General features: G+C 42.6%; 1 protein-coding gene across 1 annotated transcript in view; it reads left to right on the forward strand.

Annotated features, from left to right (window-relative positions):
• The window catches only part of LOC108047286, a 43505-nt gene that overhangs the window by 25124 nt on the left and 4542 nt on the right, over window positions 1-13839 (forward strand). The window contains 13 exon segments of the mRNA XM_017127399.2: window positions 4738-4833; window positions 5816-5930; window positions 6034-6128; window positions 7268-7395; window positions 7457-7668; window positions 8182-8331; window positions 8334-8433; window positions 8936-9049; window positions 9247-9370; window positions 9428-9542; window positions 9656-9770; window positions 10976-12033; window positions 12539-12843. Of these exon segments, the coding sequence (XP_016982888.2) occupies window positions 4738-4833; window positions 5816-5930; window positions 6034-6128; window positions 7268-7395; window positions 7457-7668; window positions 8182-8331; window positions 8334-8433; window positions 8936-9049; window positions 9247-9370; window positions 9428-9542; window positions 9656-9770; window positions 10976-12033; window positions 12539-12843 (2727 nt within the window).

A 13839-nucleotide genomic window follows, 5' to 3' on the forward strand; every position in this document is an offset into this window, starting at 1 on the left:
GAAATTCGTATAGCAGAACTTACAATCGAAAGTGATTTGTATACCCTTGCAGAGCGTATTATAATTTTAGTCATAAGTTTGCAACGCAATGAAGGGCCATATATTCTTGATACCAGGCGAGCAATTTAAAGCTAAAAAAGAATTCATATTTTGACAAAAAAATCTATATATTAAAAATATAATTTTATTGGAAGTGAAAGAAATGCGTACTTTAATTTTATAGTAAACTACAAAGCGTTGAAATGTTATTATAAGAGAACTGCTGTCGACTTCTTAACGTAAATTCGCGATAAATGAAGGATTATTTGGTATTTCATTTTGTTGGTTGTGAGGAGGCTAGAGTATTAACAGTGTATTCGATAAGCCTTCTATAAGCCTTTTGTACGAAAGTTCACCCAACCTTAAAATCAAACAAGTACAACTCCGGGGGGACGAGACTTTAAATCATCACTCTTGCTTGAAGTACCACCTAAAGTCAGTCACTGCACATTGCCTTCATTTGTGTCGGCGCTGGCATATTACATTTTATTTTGACAAATTCAGGTAACCTAACGACCGCCGACAGGCTCGACACCTGCAGGAGCAGGTTGGAAAATGGGAAAAGAGAAACAGAAAACAGAAAAATAAGCAATCATGGCCGTGTAATGGAAGCTCAAGTGTGTGTTGACATAGAGGAAAACCCGCACACACAGAGTAGCTGGCACACGCGACACATACCCACGTGACAGATATAGCAAATGCCATGCCGTTACGGCCTTGAGCTAAACTGCTGTTGACAACAGCGTCCAATGCCAGGGGAGAGGGGGCAGGGGGAGGGGGCGGCCCACAGGTAGACAAAGGGGCTGGCACGCCGGAAAGCCAGACACAGACAGGCACACACTCGACACACACAGCAAACACACCCGCGAAAGTCTAATGCAGGAGCGTGCAAGGATGCAAGGATGCACTACATCCTACCTCCACTTCACAATTGCCGCCAACGACAACGCCGAAGACTGTTTATGGCTTTCATGTTTGGCAGGAAGGCAGCAGGCCATAAAGATTGCTTACTAATGTCGCCCCCAATGCGAAGGGCAATATTGCCGGTGCGGAATGTTACCTCGGGGGACAGGCTCGCAGGAGGCACAGGTGCAGGTCCTCCAAGGTTTCCAATACTGTCGAATGAGAACGGAAAAGAAAAACCGAAAAATGCAATAAGTCGGCTTCATTGGCTCAGAAGTTTTCCATATATTAACTTTGAGTGAAGAGCAAACATTGCTAGACAAACTTTGCCGAATTTTATTGGGAAGCTTCAAGCGCGTCAAAGGTTGGAGGTCAGCGCAAATTTGAATATAAACTGAGGAAATTTTGGCAGCGATAGTAGTCACAGACAGACAGAAAATATGTAGAAAATATAGCACAATGGGCACAACGACCACTTTCGTTTGCCGAAAATCCTAGCAGGGAGTATTATAATTTCTAACTGTGTAAAGTAAATAAATTCTTGATCAGCATCAACAGGCGAGTCTTAGTAAGCGACCGCGTGTCTTAGTACTGAATTAATCAAAAAAACCTATTAGTGAATTAATTTACATTCTGAAACAGCTTTGTATTCATAAAAAATATTAGAAAAAATCATTATTTTGTAGATAAGTTTCCCAATACAATCGTTAAGATCCAGTTAACGTTTTTTTGAAATATCAAGAATAGTATTTGATATGTAAAGTTAAATTTCAAGATGGCAATTTAATTTTAGTATGGCTATTTCTAAAATCCAAATCGAAGACCAGTTCAATGCCCATTTTATTTTTGTGAGCAATCCAGATGGGTTTTAATGCGATTTAGTGGGCCATCTCCATCGCTGCTGAGCCAACTCGCAAGTTAATTGAAAACGACACTTTCACTGCCAACGGGATATAACCTTGCCTTCCCCCTCCCCTTCTCCCACTCCCCCTCCCCCCCTCAACACTAACCAAACTCATTTTCCCCTTTCGCTCCACAAATACTATAGCTGGCATCCATTTTAATGCGCTTAAAAGTATGCAGCAAAGAATTTTAACGCTCAGAGCTTAATAACTATGACAACTTATGCAAATAACTGGCGGCTCTCCGCCCACTCCACCCACACCCACTCCCACCACTCAACCTCCAAACCTCCAACAGCTGGCTCTTTCAACTTTCTGCACTCGAGAAGCAACCAAAGTTTGCCCAGCTCAGCTCGACGGGCTTAACCGCAAAAGCAGCTAATGCCCTACTTGGGATTGTAGGTGAATGTGGGTGCCATGAGTTTCCCGTTCGCATTATCTCTGCCCCTGGCCAGCTGAGAGAAAGCGAAAGTGAAAGCGGACAGGGAGAAAGCGGACAGAGAAAGGGAGAGCAAGACATAATTTGGTTATTCTCTGCTTTTAAGCTTGGTCTGGCTAAAGTTTCCAACTCCACCCCATTGGCTTAAATTTAAACTCTGAACGATGCCTGAAAAATAATACTTTAGCCGTTCTGGTTTTCTGTGGATTAAATCTCAGGTAACCAAGAATTTAATCAAGTTTTACCCATGGGAAAAACTGATTTCCCTGTTTGCGGACACAATGAGAATGAAATGATAACATTGATCCGAAATCCCACGATAATCAAACGTCAGCAAGAATAAGAGCAAACACAAATACGAGAAAAGAGGTAGACTTTTCCTGTTTCTGGTTTCCGCTTTTTGTTTTCTTGTGCACTTAAATCGCTATCCGTTTCCATTACCATTTCCGTTGGTGCATTTCATTTTCATACGCCGAGGCATTGTGTGCAATTTCGGTTATAATATTTTCCGCTTCGAGCCGCAAAGTTTGCACTGCCAGGAAGGGCCCATAAAGCAAACGGCCTACGTTTTAATTTTTTTGCAGCTCGGTGAAAACGTGAGCTCTGGGAAACTTAATATCTTTGGTTATATCGGTAAATTCCTTTATTTATAGCAACATTTATAATTGTTACTATATTGTAGTCGATGTATTTAATTATAGTAAAGCTCTTTTTTCGGCAGAAAGTTTAAAGCGGATAATGATAACTAGTAGCAAGCATTTATATTAGAAAGACAATTTTGGTTAAAGGTGACTGATACTTAGAAAATACCACTCAAAAAATAATATTAAAAGATATCATTTGTTACCAGCTAGATTCGCAAGCGACTTATTCTCTCAGACCTCAATTTGCTCTGGAAATAAATAAATTGATTGACAAATATGTTCTACCACGACCTCGACTAATTGCAAGGCATTAAACATTTATTAAAGTTAATAGGATACGCTGCTCATGTGCTTCGTTCATTTTCGTATCCATCAAATTGCTCCATTACCTAAAACTTCAGAAATAAACTCATTGAATTTTGCGTCAAGGGACGGGCTTTGCTAAAATTGATGACTGCAATTATTTTTAATTCGTTTAGCGTTAACAGCAACTCATCAAGTTGAGTGTTTAAATTTCATTTATGGCCGTATTTTTGCATATTTACTTGTGCTTGTCTGTAAGTATTTTTCCTCCTGGCAATCAAGCTGAGTGTCCTTATGCATGGGTCCTCAGGACTTGACCCTCCTGACGAGAATAAATTCAATTCAATTAAGACAAATGAAGTATACGCCGCGTGTGCCCGCAAGAAATCATTATTGTTATGATTGTTTTTGCGAAAATATTTTCAAGTTGCTCGAAAGTTTTCAGAGTTTGCGGATGTATTGTTCTTTGATAGTTTACTTTACTTTGTTTTCAGTTTATTTGCGTAGCTAATATATGCCGGAGCTGGTTGCGGTTCTCGAAATTTATATACGTATAAAGGGACTATTAGAATCCCTTATAAATAATCATGCTGGCAAGCGATGCGTGTGCTCAGGTACACGTGTTCTCTTGCAATTTGCCCCCATTTGTAAGTGAGCCTTGTTATTAATTAAGGATCGCGCTTACCTGCCCGCACTAATGGCCAAAATAGAAGCACTGCGGGTTGAACATGTGAATTACATGCCAATTTAATTGAGCGCTCCCTCTATCAGTTTAAGCGAATAATGGGAAATCAAACCCTATGAGAAAAATCGATAGATTTTGGACAATACTCTTATGTTCTTTGTTTTAGTTTAATTGATTTATAACATTAAATACCAGCTTAATTGACAATACAAATTGTACTTCCTGTCCCCACATTTAATTTGATAGGAACTAGCTTTCCGGCACGCAGTTCTTGATTAATACATGGCCATGTTTTCACTATCCATCAGAGGAGAATAGTTTTATGAGCCCTTAATTAATTATTCTGCTAAGCAGACATGATGGACACGGACTGACTGGGGCGAAATCATGCAAAGCCCCAGACAAAAGCCCCACTCGTAAAAATCGGTATCAACTTGTACTGGCTGCGTGAGTTTAGTTCTTGTCGTGTTTAATTTGGGTTTCTGTTTTCCTTTGTTGCTTGACAACATTAAGTATGCATTAAGCGTTGATTTCCAAGCGGTTTTGACTGGGCCTGTTTATTCTGTATGCCCACAATTTAAGGACTGTGTGCTCGTTTAAGCACACAGAAGGGGAGAACTGAATCATCAGTTTACTAATTGCTCCTTGGCCAATTATTTGCGGTTCTAGCGGGTTTATTATGGCGTTGGCCAGCCTTCATAACTTTGGGGTAATGAGTCGCACGTGCTCTTTATGGACCGCATTAGCATTCCATCGTTTTCCAATTAATTTTCTTAATGCTTCACTGCTCTTTCTTATTATTTTTCTTGTGATTTTGCACAGTTGGTCTCCAGCAACCCCAACCAAAGGAACTGGCGCGGCATCCTCATTGCGCTATTGGTCATCATCATTGTCCTGGCTTTAATTGTGACTTCGGTGGTGAGTCTGAGTCAACACTTGGCCTAAACGCCAAACAAAAATAGTACCGCATGATGTTTGGTTATTGTCCTTTGAGGTCCAATCAGGCAACCAACTGGCCAGCCTAATTGTGTAAATCGGTGTCACAAATGAATTTATGGGCAATTAAGTAAGATTAAAGTCCAGTGTGTCTCGCCCCAGTGACATACATCAATGATTAGCAAAACCCAAAATTGCGGTTTGTTCGTTTTGTAAAACAATCCCGAAGCAATAACCAAAACACTGTAAAAAAAAGAACACAAAAACAAGAAAAACACAAAAGATAAAATAAAATTATAACTTTTCAACACCAATGTTTTAACACTCTGCTAAAACTACTATTTAGTATTGCTCTTATAAATTTACATGTTAAAAATAATTTATGATATTGTAAAATTAAAGTGTATTAAATTGTTGCCTCCCCAAAACGGTTCACAACAATACTATTTCCATTAAAGTGAACACAGTTCTGTTTAGAAACAATCTGTTACTTTGTTCACTTCAAAATCACCGCACACAAAACAAATCCTCGCGCGTAATTGGATGGTAAAAGTTTTCTTTTTTAATTGGCGAAACTCCGGGGTTCGTTAAAAAATTTGTGTGGCCTATAAATATTTCAACAACATTCAGCGGCAACGAAAAAAGAAATCTCGAACATCCATTTATGATTATGTGTATATTTATATGTATGTACCTATATATAAAACAATTGTGATAAATTTTTGTGTAAATACGTTACGCTCATTTTTGTCTTTTGTCTGTTTGTTTACTTTTTTGCTATTTTGTGGCTGCCTGATAAATTTACCTCCCCCACACCACCGACCATTTTTCTATCTATTCGTTGTTGCTGTTGCTGTTGATGTTGTGTGTGTGTTGTTCACGTGTGCCTGCCTGTCTGTCTGTCTGCCTGTCTGTGTGAGTGTGCAGAAGACAACATATAAAATTTCTACATTTATCAAAAAAGGTGCTGCTCACGCCCCCCGATGAGGGACCGCGGGTCAAAGGGCAGCGCATCAAGCTGCAGGACATCGTCGACGGCCTCTTCGTGCCGCAGCACTCGAACGGCAGCTGGATCGATGGTGAGTCCTGTGTAGCCCCCAATTTGGGTGCTATATATCGGCTTCTATCCGGCAAATCGCTTTTAATTTCCGCCCTGCCTTCCTCTCATTTCGTTTTTTGCAGGCGAGGAGTTCCTCTACCAGGACCATTTGGGTCGCATCTGTCTGCTGAATGCAGCCAATCGCTCGGAACGTGTCCTCATGTCCAATGTGACATTTGTAAGTACATTTCGATCAATTCCATTCCCATCCCCATTCCCACTCCCTCAATCGAATCCCTTCTGGATGGCCACTACTGCCGCTGCTTGTTTGCTTATTGCTTATCTCTCTGAGCAGAATAAATATTTGCCCCATCTTATTTACGAGTCGGGGAGTCCTAGTTATATTGGGTGTGGGTGTGGGTGGGAGTCCCCACCCGCCAGGCAGATATCTCAAGTGTACACACTCGACTTGGCAATGTTAACTGATATTATGGCGCGCACAAAAGTGAGCGAAACAAATGGGCCAAGTTATCGTTAACTGAGTGCGGCGACTTTCGCCTCAATCCAGCGATAGCGATAAAAGGCAAGAAGATTTTTATGTCAATGACTGGGTAAACACATGTGGAAGGGCACAGGGAAAGTGGGTGGGGGGAAACGCCTCTAATGAATAATGCGCGGATGGAATTGAAAAACAAACAAACAAGGGAAACTAAAGGCAAGAAACTGAATGAACTGCTGCGGCTGAGCAGTTGACAGCGTGAGGCGGTAAGGGCGGGAAAAAGGCTTTTCTTTGCCAACTTGGCAAGCGAACATTTCGAGTGCCTCGAGGGGCCAAAATATGCAGACGAGGAGGAGTGCAACAAGTGCAGTCAACAGTTGCCAGTTGAGTGGGAAATAATTAATGTGTAGACGAACCCAAAGAAACACGAGTGAGCAGTCAAAACGAGCTAGTGGCAATGCATATTCATAGTCGACTAAGGATCTGGCATAAAGTTACTTCGCCTTTAAACTCAAACAATAAATGAGCAATGAATAGCTAAGTGCTTTGCATAAACTCGACTCTTAATTGAGTTGGTCTGGGAAGTATAATATTCAGATGGCTGTCCCAAACAAATTCAGGCAGCAACTCTTTGGCAACCATTTCGTTATTCAGTCCCGTAAACAATGCCGCAAATTCGAAAATTTCCAACGAACCACCAACAAAACTTCCGCAATTTTGCGTGCGAATCAGAAAAGACCATTAAAATTTTAATTAAAATTACGTATACGCAACGTGTTCGTATTTCAACAGCCGCATTGGCGGTGGCAGGCTCCTCCCAGCGGTTTTCCGCATAATTTGCAGCAAACATTTAATACCCATCCGATCCGCTCTCACAGAAAACCCTGGCACCCTTCACCTTCACCATATCGGCGGACAAGCGCTACCTGCTCCTGGCCCAGAATGTTGTGAAACTGTTCCGGCACTCGTTCCTGGCCCAGTACACCCTCTACGACATCCAGACCAGGTGAGTTCGAACCCAGAGTCGCGCCCGTCCGCATTTTAGCACTTTGCCGTAATCCCGCCAGCGAGAGCATCAAGCTGCGCCACAGTCCGCACCAGGAGGATTGGCCGTTCCTGCACTACGCGCGGTTCACGCCCGCTGGAAACGCCCTGGTCTGGGTGCAGAGCTACGACATCTACTACAGGGAGGAGGTGCGCAGCTCCGCCGTGCACCGGATCACCCACGATGCAGTGCCCGGCGTGGTGTACAACGGCATTCCAGACTGGCTGTACGAAGGTGAGAGGAATTTCGACCATTTTGGGAATTATACCCGATATACTGAATGAAAGGGGATTTAATGTTAGTTGAAATCTGTACGGGCTTAAAACAATTGAAAGACGAGGATATTTCCATGGCAGAACTACTATTTCATTTCTGTTTGACGCTCGTAAATGTGACCTCTTTTTATTCCGATATTTATTTATCGTCTTCTCAACAAAATACTTCTCCTTTGAAACCCAACTAAATATTTAATTTTTAAAAAATATAGCCAACATAAATATCTTCTAAGCCCATAGATTCTTGGTTTTTAATATAAATGAATGCCTTTGATCAAACAATCGCAAAAGATCCAAGTCTTAATATAAAGTATAGTTCCCTTAAAAAGCTGAAACGTTCTATAATAATATTAAGTCCCCTTTTAAGCACACTCTTTTAGTAATTTTTACATTCAGCATTATTCGCAAGCCGGCTGCTCACGTTGCACGACATTATACTCAACTGGTTGTTCATTTTATTTCCCGTTCGCAGAGGAGATCCTTCATGCAAATAATGCGATTTGGATGTCGGACAATGGCCAACTGATGCTGTACGCCACCTTCAACGACACGCACGTCCAGGAGCAGCACTTCGCCTGGTACGGGACGACGGGTCCGTCCGGCGGAGCGGCGGCAGCTGCAGCGGGGGGGGGGGAGGAGCCGGATCAGGGGCCGGGGGAGCGGGAGCCTCGTCCAGCGGCAGTAATCCCTATGCCAGCCTGTACCCGGAAATCAGGTCCTTACGGTAAGTCGTGACCCCATTAGGTCCGTAGCCGGGCTATATCACTTTTCGATTATGTGTTAATGACGCCTCATCTCTCTCGCGTCCGTCGTAACATCCAGTTGCCTCCCAGCAACACACTTAAAATTCATGAAGTGGCAGTGGGGAGACCTTTTCACAGGTTTATTCCACCTTTTCCTGGGCCTGTCCTTTTCCTTTCCCACTTTCCCACTTCCCCATTCGGCTGTGCTGACAGTTTGGGCATTAGAATTAGTTTCTGTGCCCAAGGCAAAACAACACTTTGGGCCCCTAAGCAAGTGTGACTTATTAAGGTGGATCCCCTGTCAATTGGGTTTGATAAATTGCTAAAACGGACTTCAAAAGGCTCATCGTCTGATGTCAGTGCACATTGAGAACTGTTCAATTTTGGGCAATTTATACATCCTAGAGAACGGAAATAATGAATGGGACATAGAGGTTTATTAAAGCTTTAACTTCATTGTGTTTTCTTTTCATTTTTTGATAGCTACCCCAAACCGGGCACTCAGAATCCTACAGTAACCCTAAGAGTAGCCGACCTTAAGGATCCGCAGCAGATTCGAACAACTGACCTGCACCCACCACAAATTTTAGCAAATGAGTAAGTTTGTGATCCCTCCATACTTATTTTATTTAAAACCGAGGAGTAAAAATTTCCTTTAAAAATCATTGTGTGGGTAACTAGCATTGCATGACAATATTGCATCAATAAGCTTTCTTGAAGCTAGCTTTATAAAGAACGTTATATTAAGCCAGCCCTCTCTAGTCTCATTTAAATATTTCCTTGTTGCCACGCAGAGACCACTACTTCAGCAGCGCCAGTTGGGTAAGTCACTCCAAGATCGCGGTGGTGTGGCTTAATCGTCCGCAGAACATCTCCGTGGTCAGTGTGTGCAAGGCGCCGTCGTTCGAGTGCATTGAGGTGAGTCCAACTGGTCACCGAGCCAGCAATCTCCTAATGAACCCATTCGCCTTGCAGACCCACCGGGTGAGCGGGGACGGACGTGGCTGGGTGGACACTGTCGCAGTGCCGCTGTTCGCCGCCAACGCCAGCATCTACGTGGCCATCTCCCCGCTGCGCGATGGCCTGTTTGGTAAGTCATTGGGATGTCAAATTGGCCTTTGTTTCCCGAGCGACAAAGCCTGCCACCTCCTTCGCCCCTCTGACCAGCCTTTCTCTTCCGCCACCAATACCCCTTAATCACAGGCTATTTCCGGCACATCGTGCACGTGGACATCGACAAGAACCGGGTGCTGCCCCTCACCCACGGGCCGTTCGAAGTGAATCGGCTGCTGCACTGGGATCAGCTGGATAATTGGATGTAAGTGATTGCGTCACACGAAACCGTTTCACTTCCGTGCATTAAGTGTATAATAATATGGTTACTATTGATATGATAATACTGAAAGTGGTTACGAATAATCGCGACGTACGCATATACATATATTTACGCTGAAAAAAGTAGAAAATCATCAATTATTTAATGGTGCAATTAAAATGTAATTTATCCGCATTTATGCAAGCAAGACGAACTTAGAAGGCTTGAGTTTTAAATGCTCTGATTGTGTTGCACAAATTCATACCATTCAAGAACTTGTTCAACACAATTATCTTGATATAAAACTTTAATAGTTCGATTGCATTAAATGTTTGAAAGGCATTGCACTGAAAATTTGACCTACTTTAAGACTATCCACATTTTTGAAATTAATTGAATATTTATTTTTATACCCTTGCAGAGGGTATAATAATTTCAGTCAAAAGTTTGCAACGCAGTGAAGGAGACATTTCCGACCCTATAAAGTATATATATTCTTGATCAGCATCACCAGGAGAGTCGATCTAGCCATGTCCGTCTGTCCGTCCGTCTGTCCGTCCGTCCGTTTCTACGCAAACTAGTCCCTCAGTTTTAAAGCTATCTGCTTGAAACTTTCCCAAAAGTTGTCTTTCTATTGCAGGTAGTATATAAGTCGGAACGAGCCGGATCGGGCCACTATATCATATAGCTGCCATATAACTGAACGATTGGAAATGCCATAACTTTGGTGTTTTTAAAGTTAGGAAGTTGGGACTTTTTATGAGTATTAAGAATACACCATATGAATAATTTTGAAGAATATAATTTACAGAATATTCTGCAAGGGTATATTAACTTCGGGCCCGTCCGAAGTTAGCTTTCCTTTCTTGTTTTAACTAATACTAATAAATACCCCCAATATCAGCTGACCAATTAAAAAAAATATGACCCCTGAAAACAATCGGTTTTTAAATCTTCCGCTAGACTCGTCTATTGATCCTTATCAAGAATATATACTTTATAGGATTGCATCCTTCTACCTATTACATACCTCTCAACGAATACAATAAACTTTTTCACTCTACTAGTAACGTGTATAGACATATAAAAATTTTAGAGCAATACAAAAATAAAAGGAATTAAATTTAACCATGAATAATTTAAATTATTGGATATTGTTTTTTGAGCAGTTCAGCAGACAAATTCATCCTACAATTTTAATCTTGCAGCTACTTCCTGGGAACTCCCGAGCGTCTTCCCTCGCAGCAGCATCTGTATCGCGTATCCGCCCTGCCGGCCCGCCAAGGTCAGGCCCTGCACGCACCCGATTGTATCACGTGTCCGGCAGTGACGCAGTGGGCCGAAGGCTACGAAGAGGGTCACACCAAGTCCCCGCCCAAGCTGGTGACCGCCTGGGACGACGACTGGGAGGACTCCGAGGAGGCGGAGGCACAACCGCCCCAGCCAGCACTGCCGGTGGAGCAACAAGCCCCGGGAAAGGGCCAGAGTGCGCCTCTGCCACCCCCGCCCAGTGACTGCCTGTACCACGAGGCACAGTTTCCCCTGACCCGGCAGGCAAAATACGTAATGATCGATTGCCTGGGTCCAGTGGTACCAACCTCGATTATCTACGGCTTAAAGCCCACCGCTCCAGAAAGTGCCAAGGTGAAACGGCAGAGCACCCAGCAGGAGGAACCGCCCACGGAGGGCAGTGGGGAGAAAGGGGCGGAGGAGCCGAAGTCGCAGTTCCTTGAGCTCCTGGTCACCGTGCAGAACAACACCCGGTTGAAGGAGAAGATGGCCAGGACAGCCATGCCGCAGATAAAGACCTTCCCGGTGATGATCTCCGGCGGATATCATGCCCAAGTCCGGCTCTTCCTGCCGCCCGTTCTGCGCGAGGACGAGATCACACGATACCCCACCATACTGCATGTGTACTCGGGTCCGGGCAGTCAGTTGGTTACCGATCGCTGGCACGTCGATTGGAACACCTATCTGGCCGGCAGCAAGGACTATATTGTCGTGGAGATCGACGGGCGGGGATCCGCCGGCCAGGGCTACCAGCTGCTCCACGAGGTCTACAAGCGTCTGGGCAGCGTCGAGGTCTCCGACCAACTGGAGGTCAGTGAGTACCTCAGGGACAACCTGCACTTCATCGATTCGCGGAGGATGGGAGTCTGGGGCTGGAGCTACGGCGGATATACGGCTGCACTGGCGCTGGCCGGACAGCAGTCGATCTTCCAATGCGGAATCAGTGTCTCGCCGGTCACCAATTGGAAGTTGTACGGTGAGTTTGGTTAATATATTGAATATTTTAAAATCAACCTATACAAATACATAGATTCAAAAGGCAGTAGTAAACATTCCTAACTATTGTAGCAGAGTAAAACACGCACCAGTTCAGGTCGGGATTCTCGTCTTTGCTAACATTCTCTTAACAGCTAGGAACTTTAACAGAGTGTATACATATAAATAACAGGCCGTGTATATATGTGTATGTGTATTTACAGATATGCTTAGGGCTACTATAGGTGTCTATTTACAGATATGCTTATATCTTATATCTTATATATATTGTGTGTATAAATACTAATAGGATTGCTTAGGGCTGCTATATATAATATGTGTATAAATACTAATAGGGTTGCTTAGGGCTGCTACACTATGTAGATCCCACTTGTATTGAAAGCCTGCATAAATCATCTATCCTGAATATTTCACATTATTTTTCACAAGACTTAAGAAACGGCAAAGAATAATTAGCTAAAATCCTCATATGTGTTTCATGTTAGACTCAACGTATGCCGAACGCTATCTGAGTTTCCCCAACGTGACGGATAACTACAAGGGCTACGAGGAGAGCGATCTGTCCAAGTACGTGGACAATCTGCGAGATCGCCAGTTCCTGTTGATCCATGGAACCGCCGACGACAATGTGCATGTGCAGCAATCGATGGTGTTGGCCAGATCGCTTACCAGCAAAGGGGTGCTCTACAAGCAGCAGATATATCCGGACGAGGGGCATAGCTTGTCGGGGGTGAAGCGGCATTTGTACCGCTCGATGACCGCCTTCTTTGAGGATTGCTTCAAGAAGCTGGTAAGTGAAGCCTCCAAGTCCTGACAATTACTATGTAATATATTCCACTCTCCTACCACAATTATATATATATAACTCTCTCTATTTCTCCTGCTCTCCAAATAAATACAAACCCACCAACTCACCGCCAAAATAATACCACAACCACTGCCATTTCATTTTTGTTACGTTTTCGGTTTCGTTATTGTCCTCCCACCATCGTGTAGATCGATCAGCAACAACAAAATCAAACAGATTCCATGGATTTTCTGGACTTTCATAGTTTTTATGGCCGCTAAGTTTGATTCCATATCCCACATCCTCCAGATACTAGGTACAGTCGCCGTTGCCAGTTTTCTTTCACCATATTCTATACCTTTCGTCGTCGGTTTCTCATTGTTCTCAATTCGATAATTGTCATTGTTAATGTCGATGTTGTCATTAGAGGGAAATTCCTCACTCTGTAACCAATTAATCGCTGTTTTAATGTCTTCTTGTGAATTTTGGGTGGAGACATACTATTTTTGCTTTCTTACACATCTTTTAAGTGTTAATCTAGACATCGATGTTTGACGTTTAAAATACTATTAAGCCACTAATTCTCATTCATTTTCTTTCAATTATTACTGTTATATAATGAAATATAGATGATTGTGTCTAAAAACCGCAATATTAAAAAAAAGAAAACTTTCATTAAAGAATATATCTAAACATCTGTTTAGTTTTTAAGTTTTATTTAAGCTAATTTTTATTGATTGCAAAATATATAAATTTATAAAAAAATGTTTCTTCTTGCCCAAAAATTCCTTTTTGCATCCTATCTGCATAAGTTTTGTGTTATAATTTTTGACGTCTTCCCACAAATCTACCATTTTAATACTTTCTTAATTTAATGTTAAACGAGTTGAGTCTGAATTACACTTGTTACACTTAAGGCTTAATATGGCCTACCAGCCGAACTTCATTTTCGGTCCGTGTCCCAGTCATAATCGTATGTGTTTGCCGTTGGTTTGTTGG

This window comes from Drosophila rhopaloa, unplaced genomic scaffold, assembly GCF_018152115.1.
Source record: "Drosophila rhopaloa isolate 14029-0021.01 unplaced genomic scaffold, ASM1815211v1 contig_2, whole genome shotgun sequence".
NCBI lineage: Eukaryota > Metazoa > Arthropoda > Insecta > Diptera > Drosophilidae > Drosophila > Drosophila rhopaloa.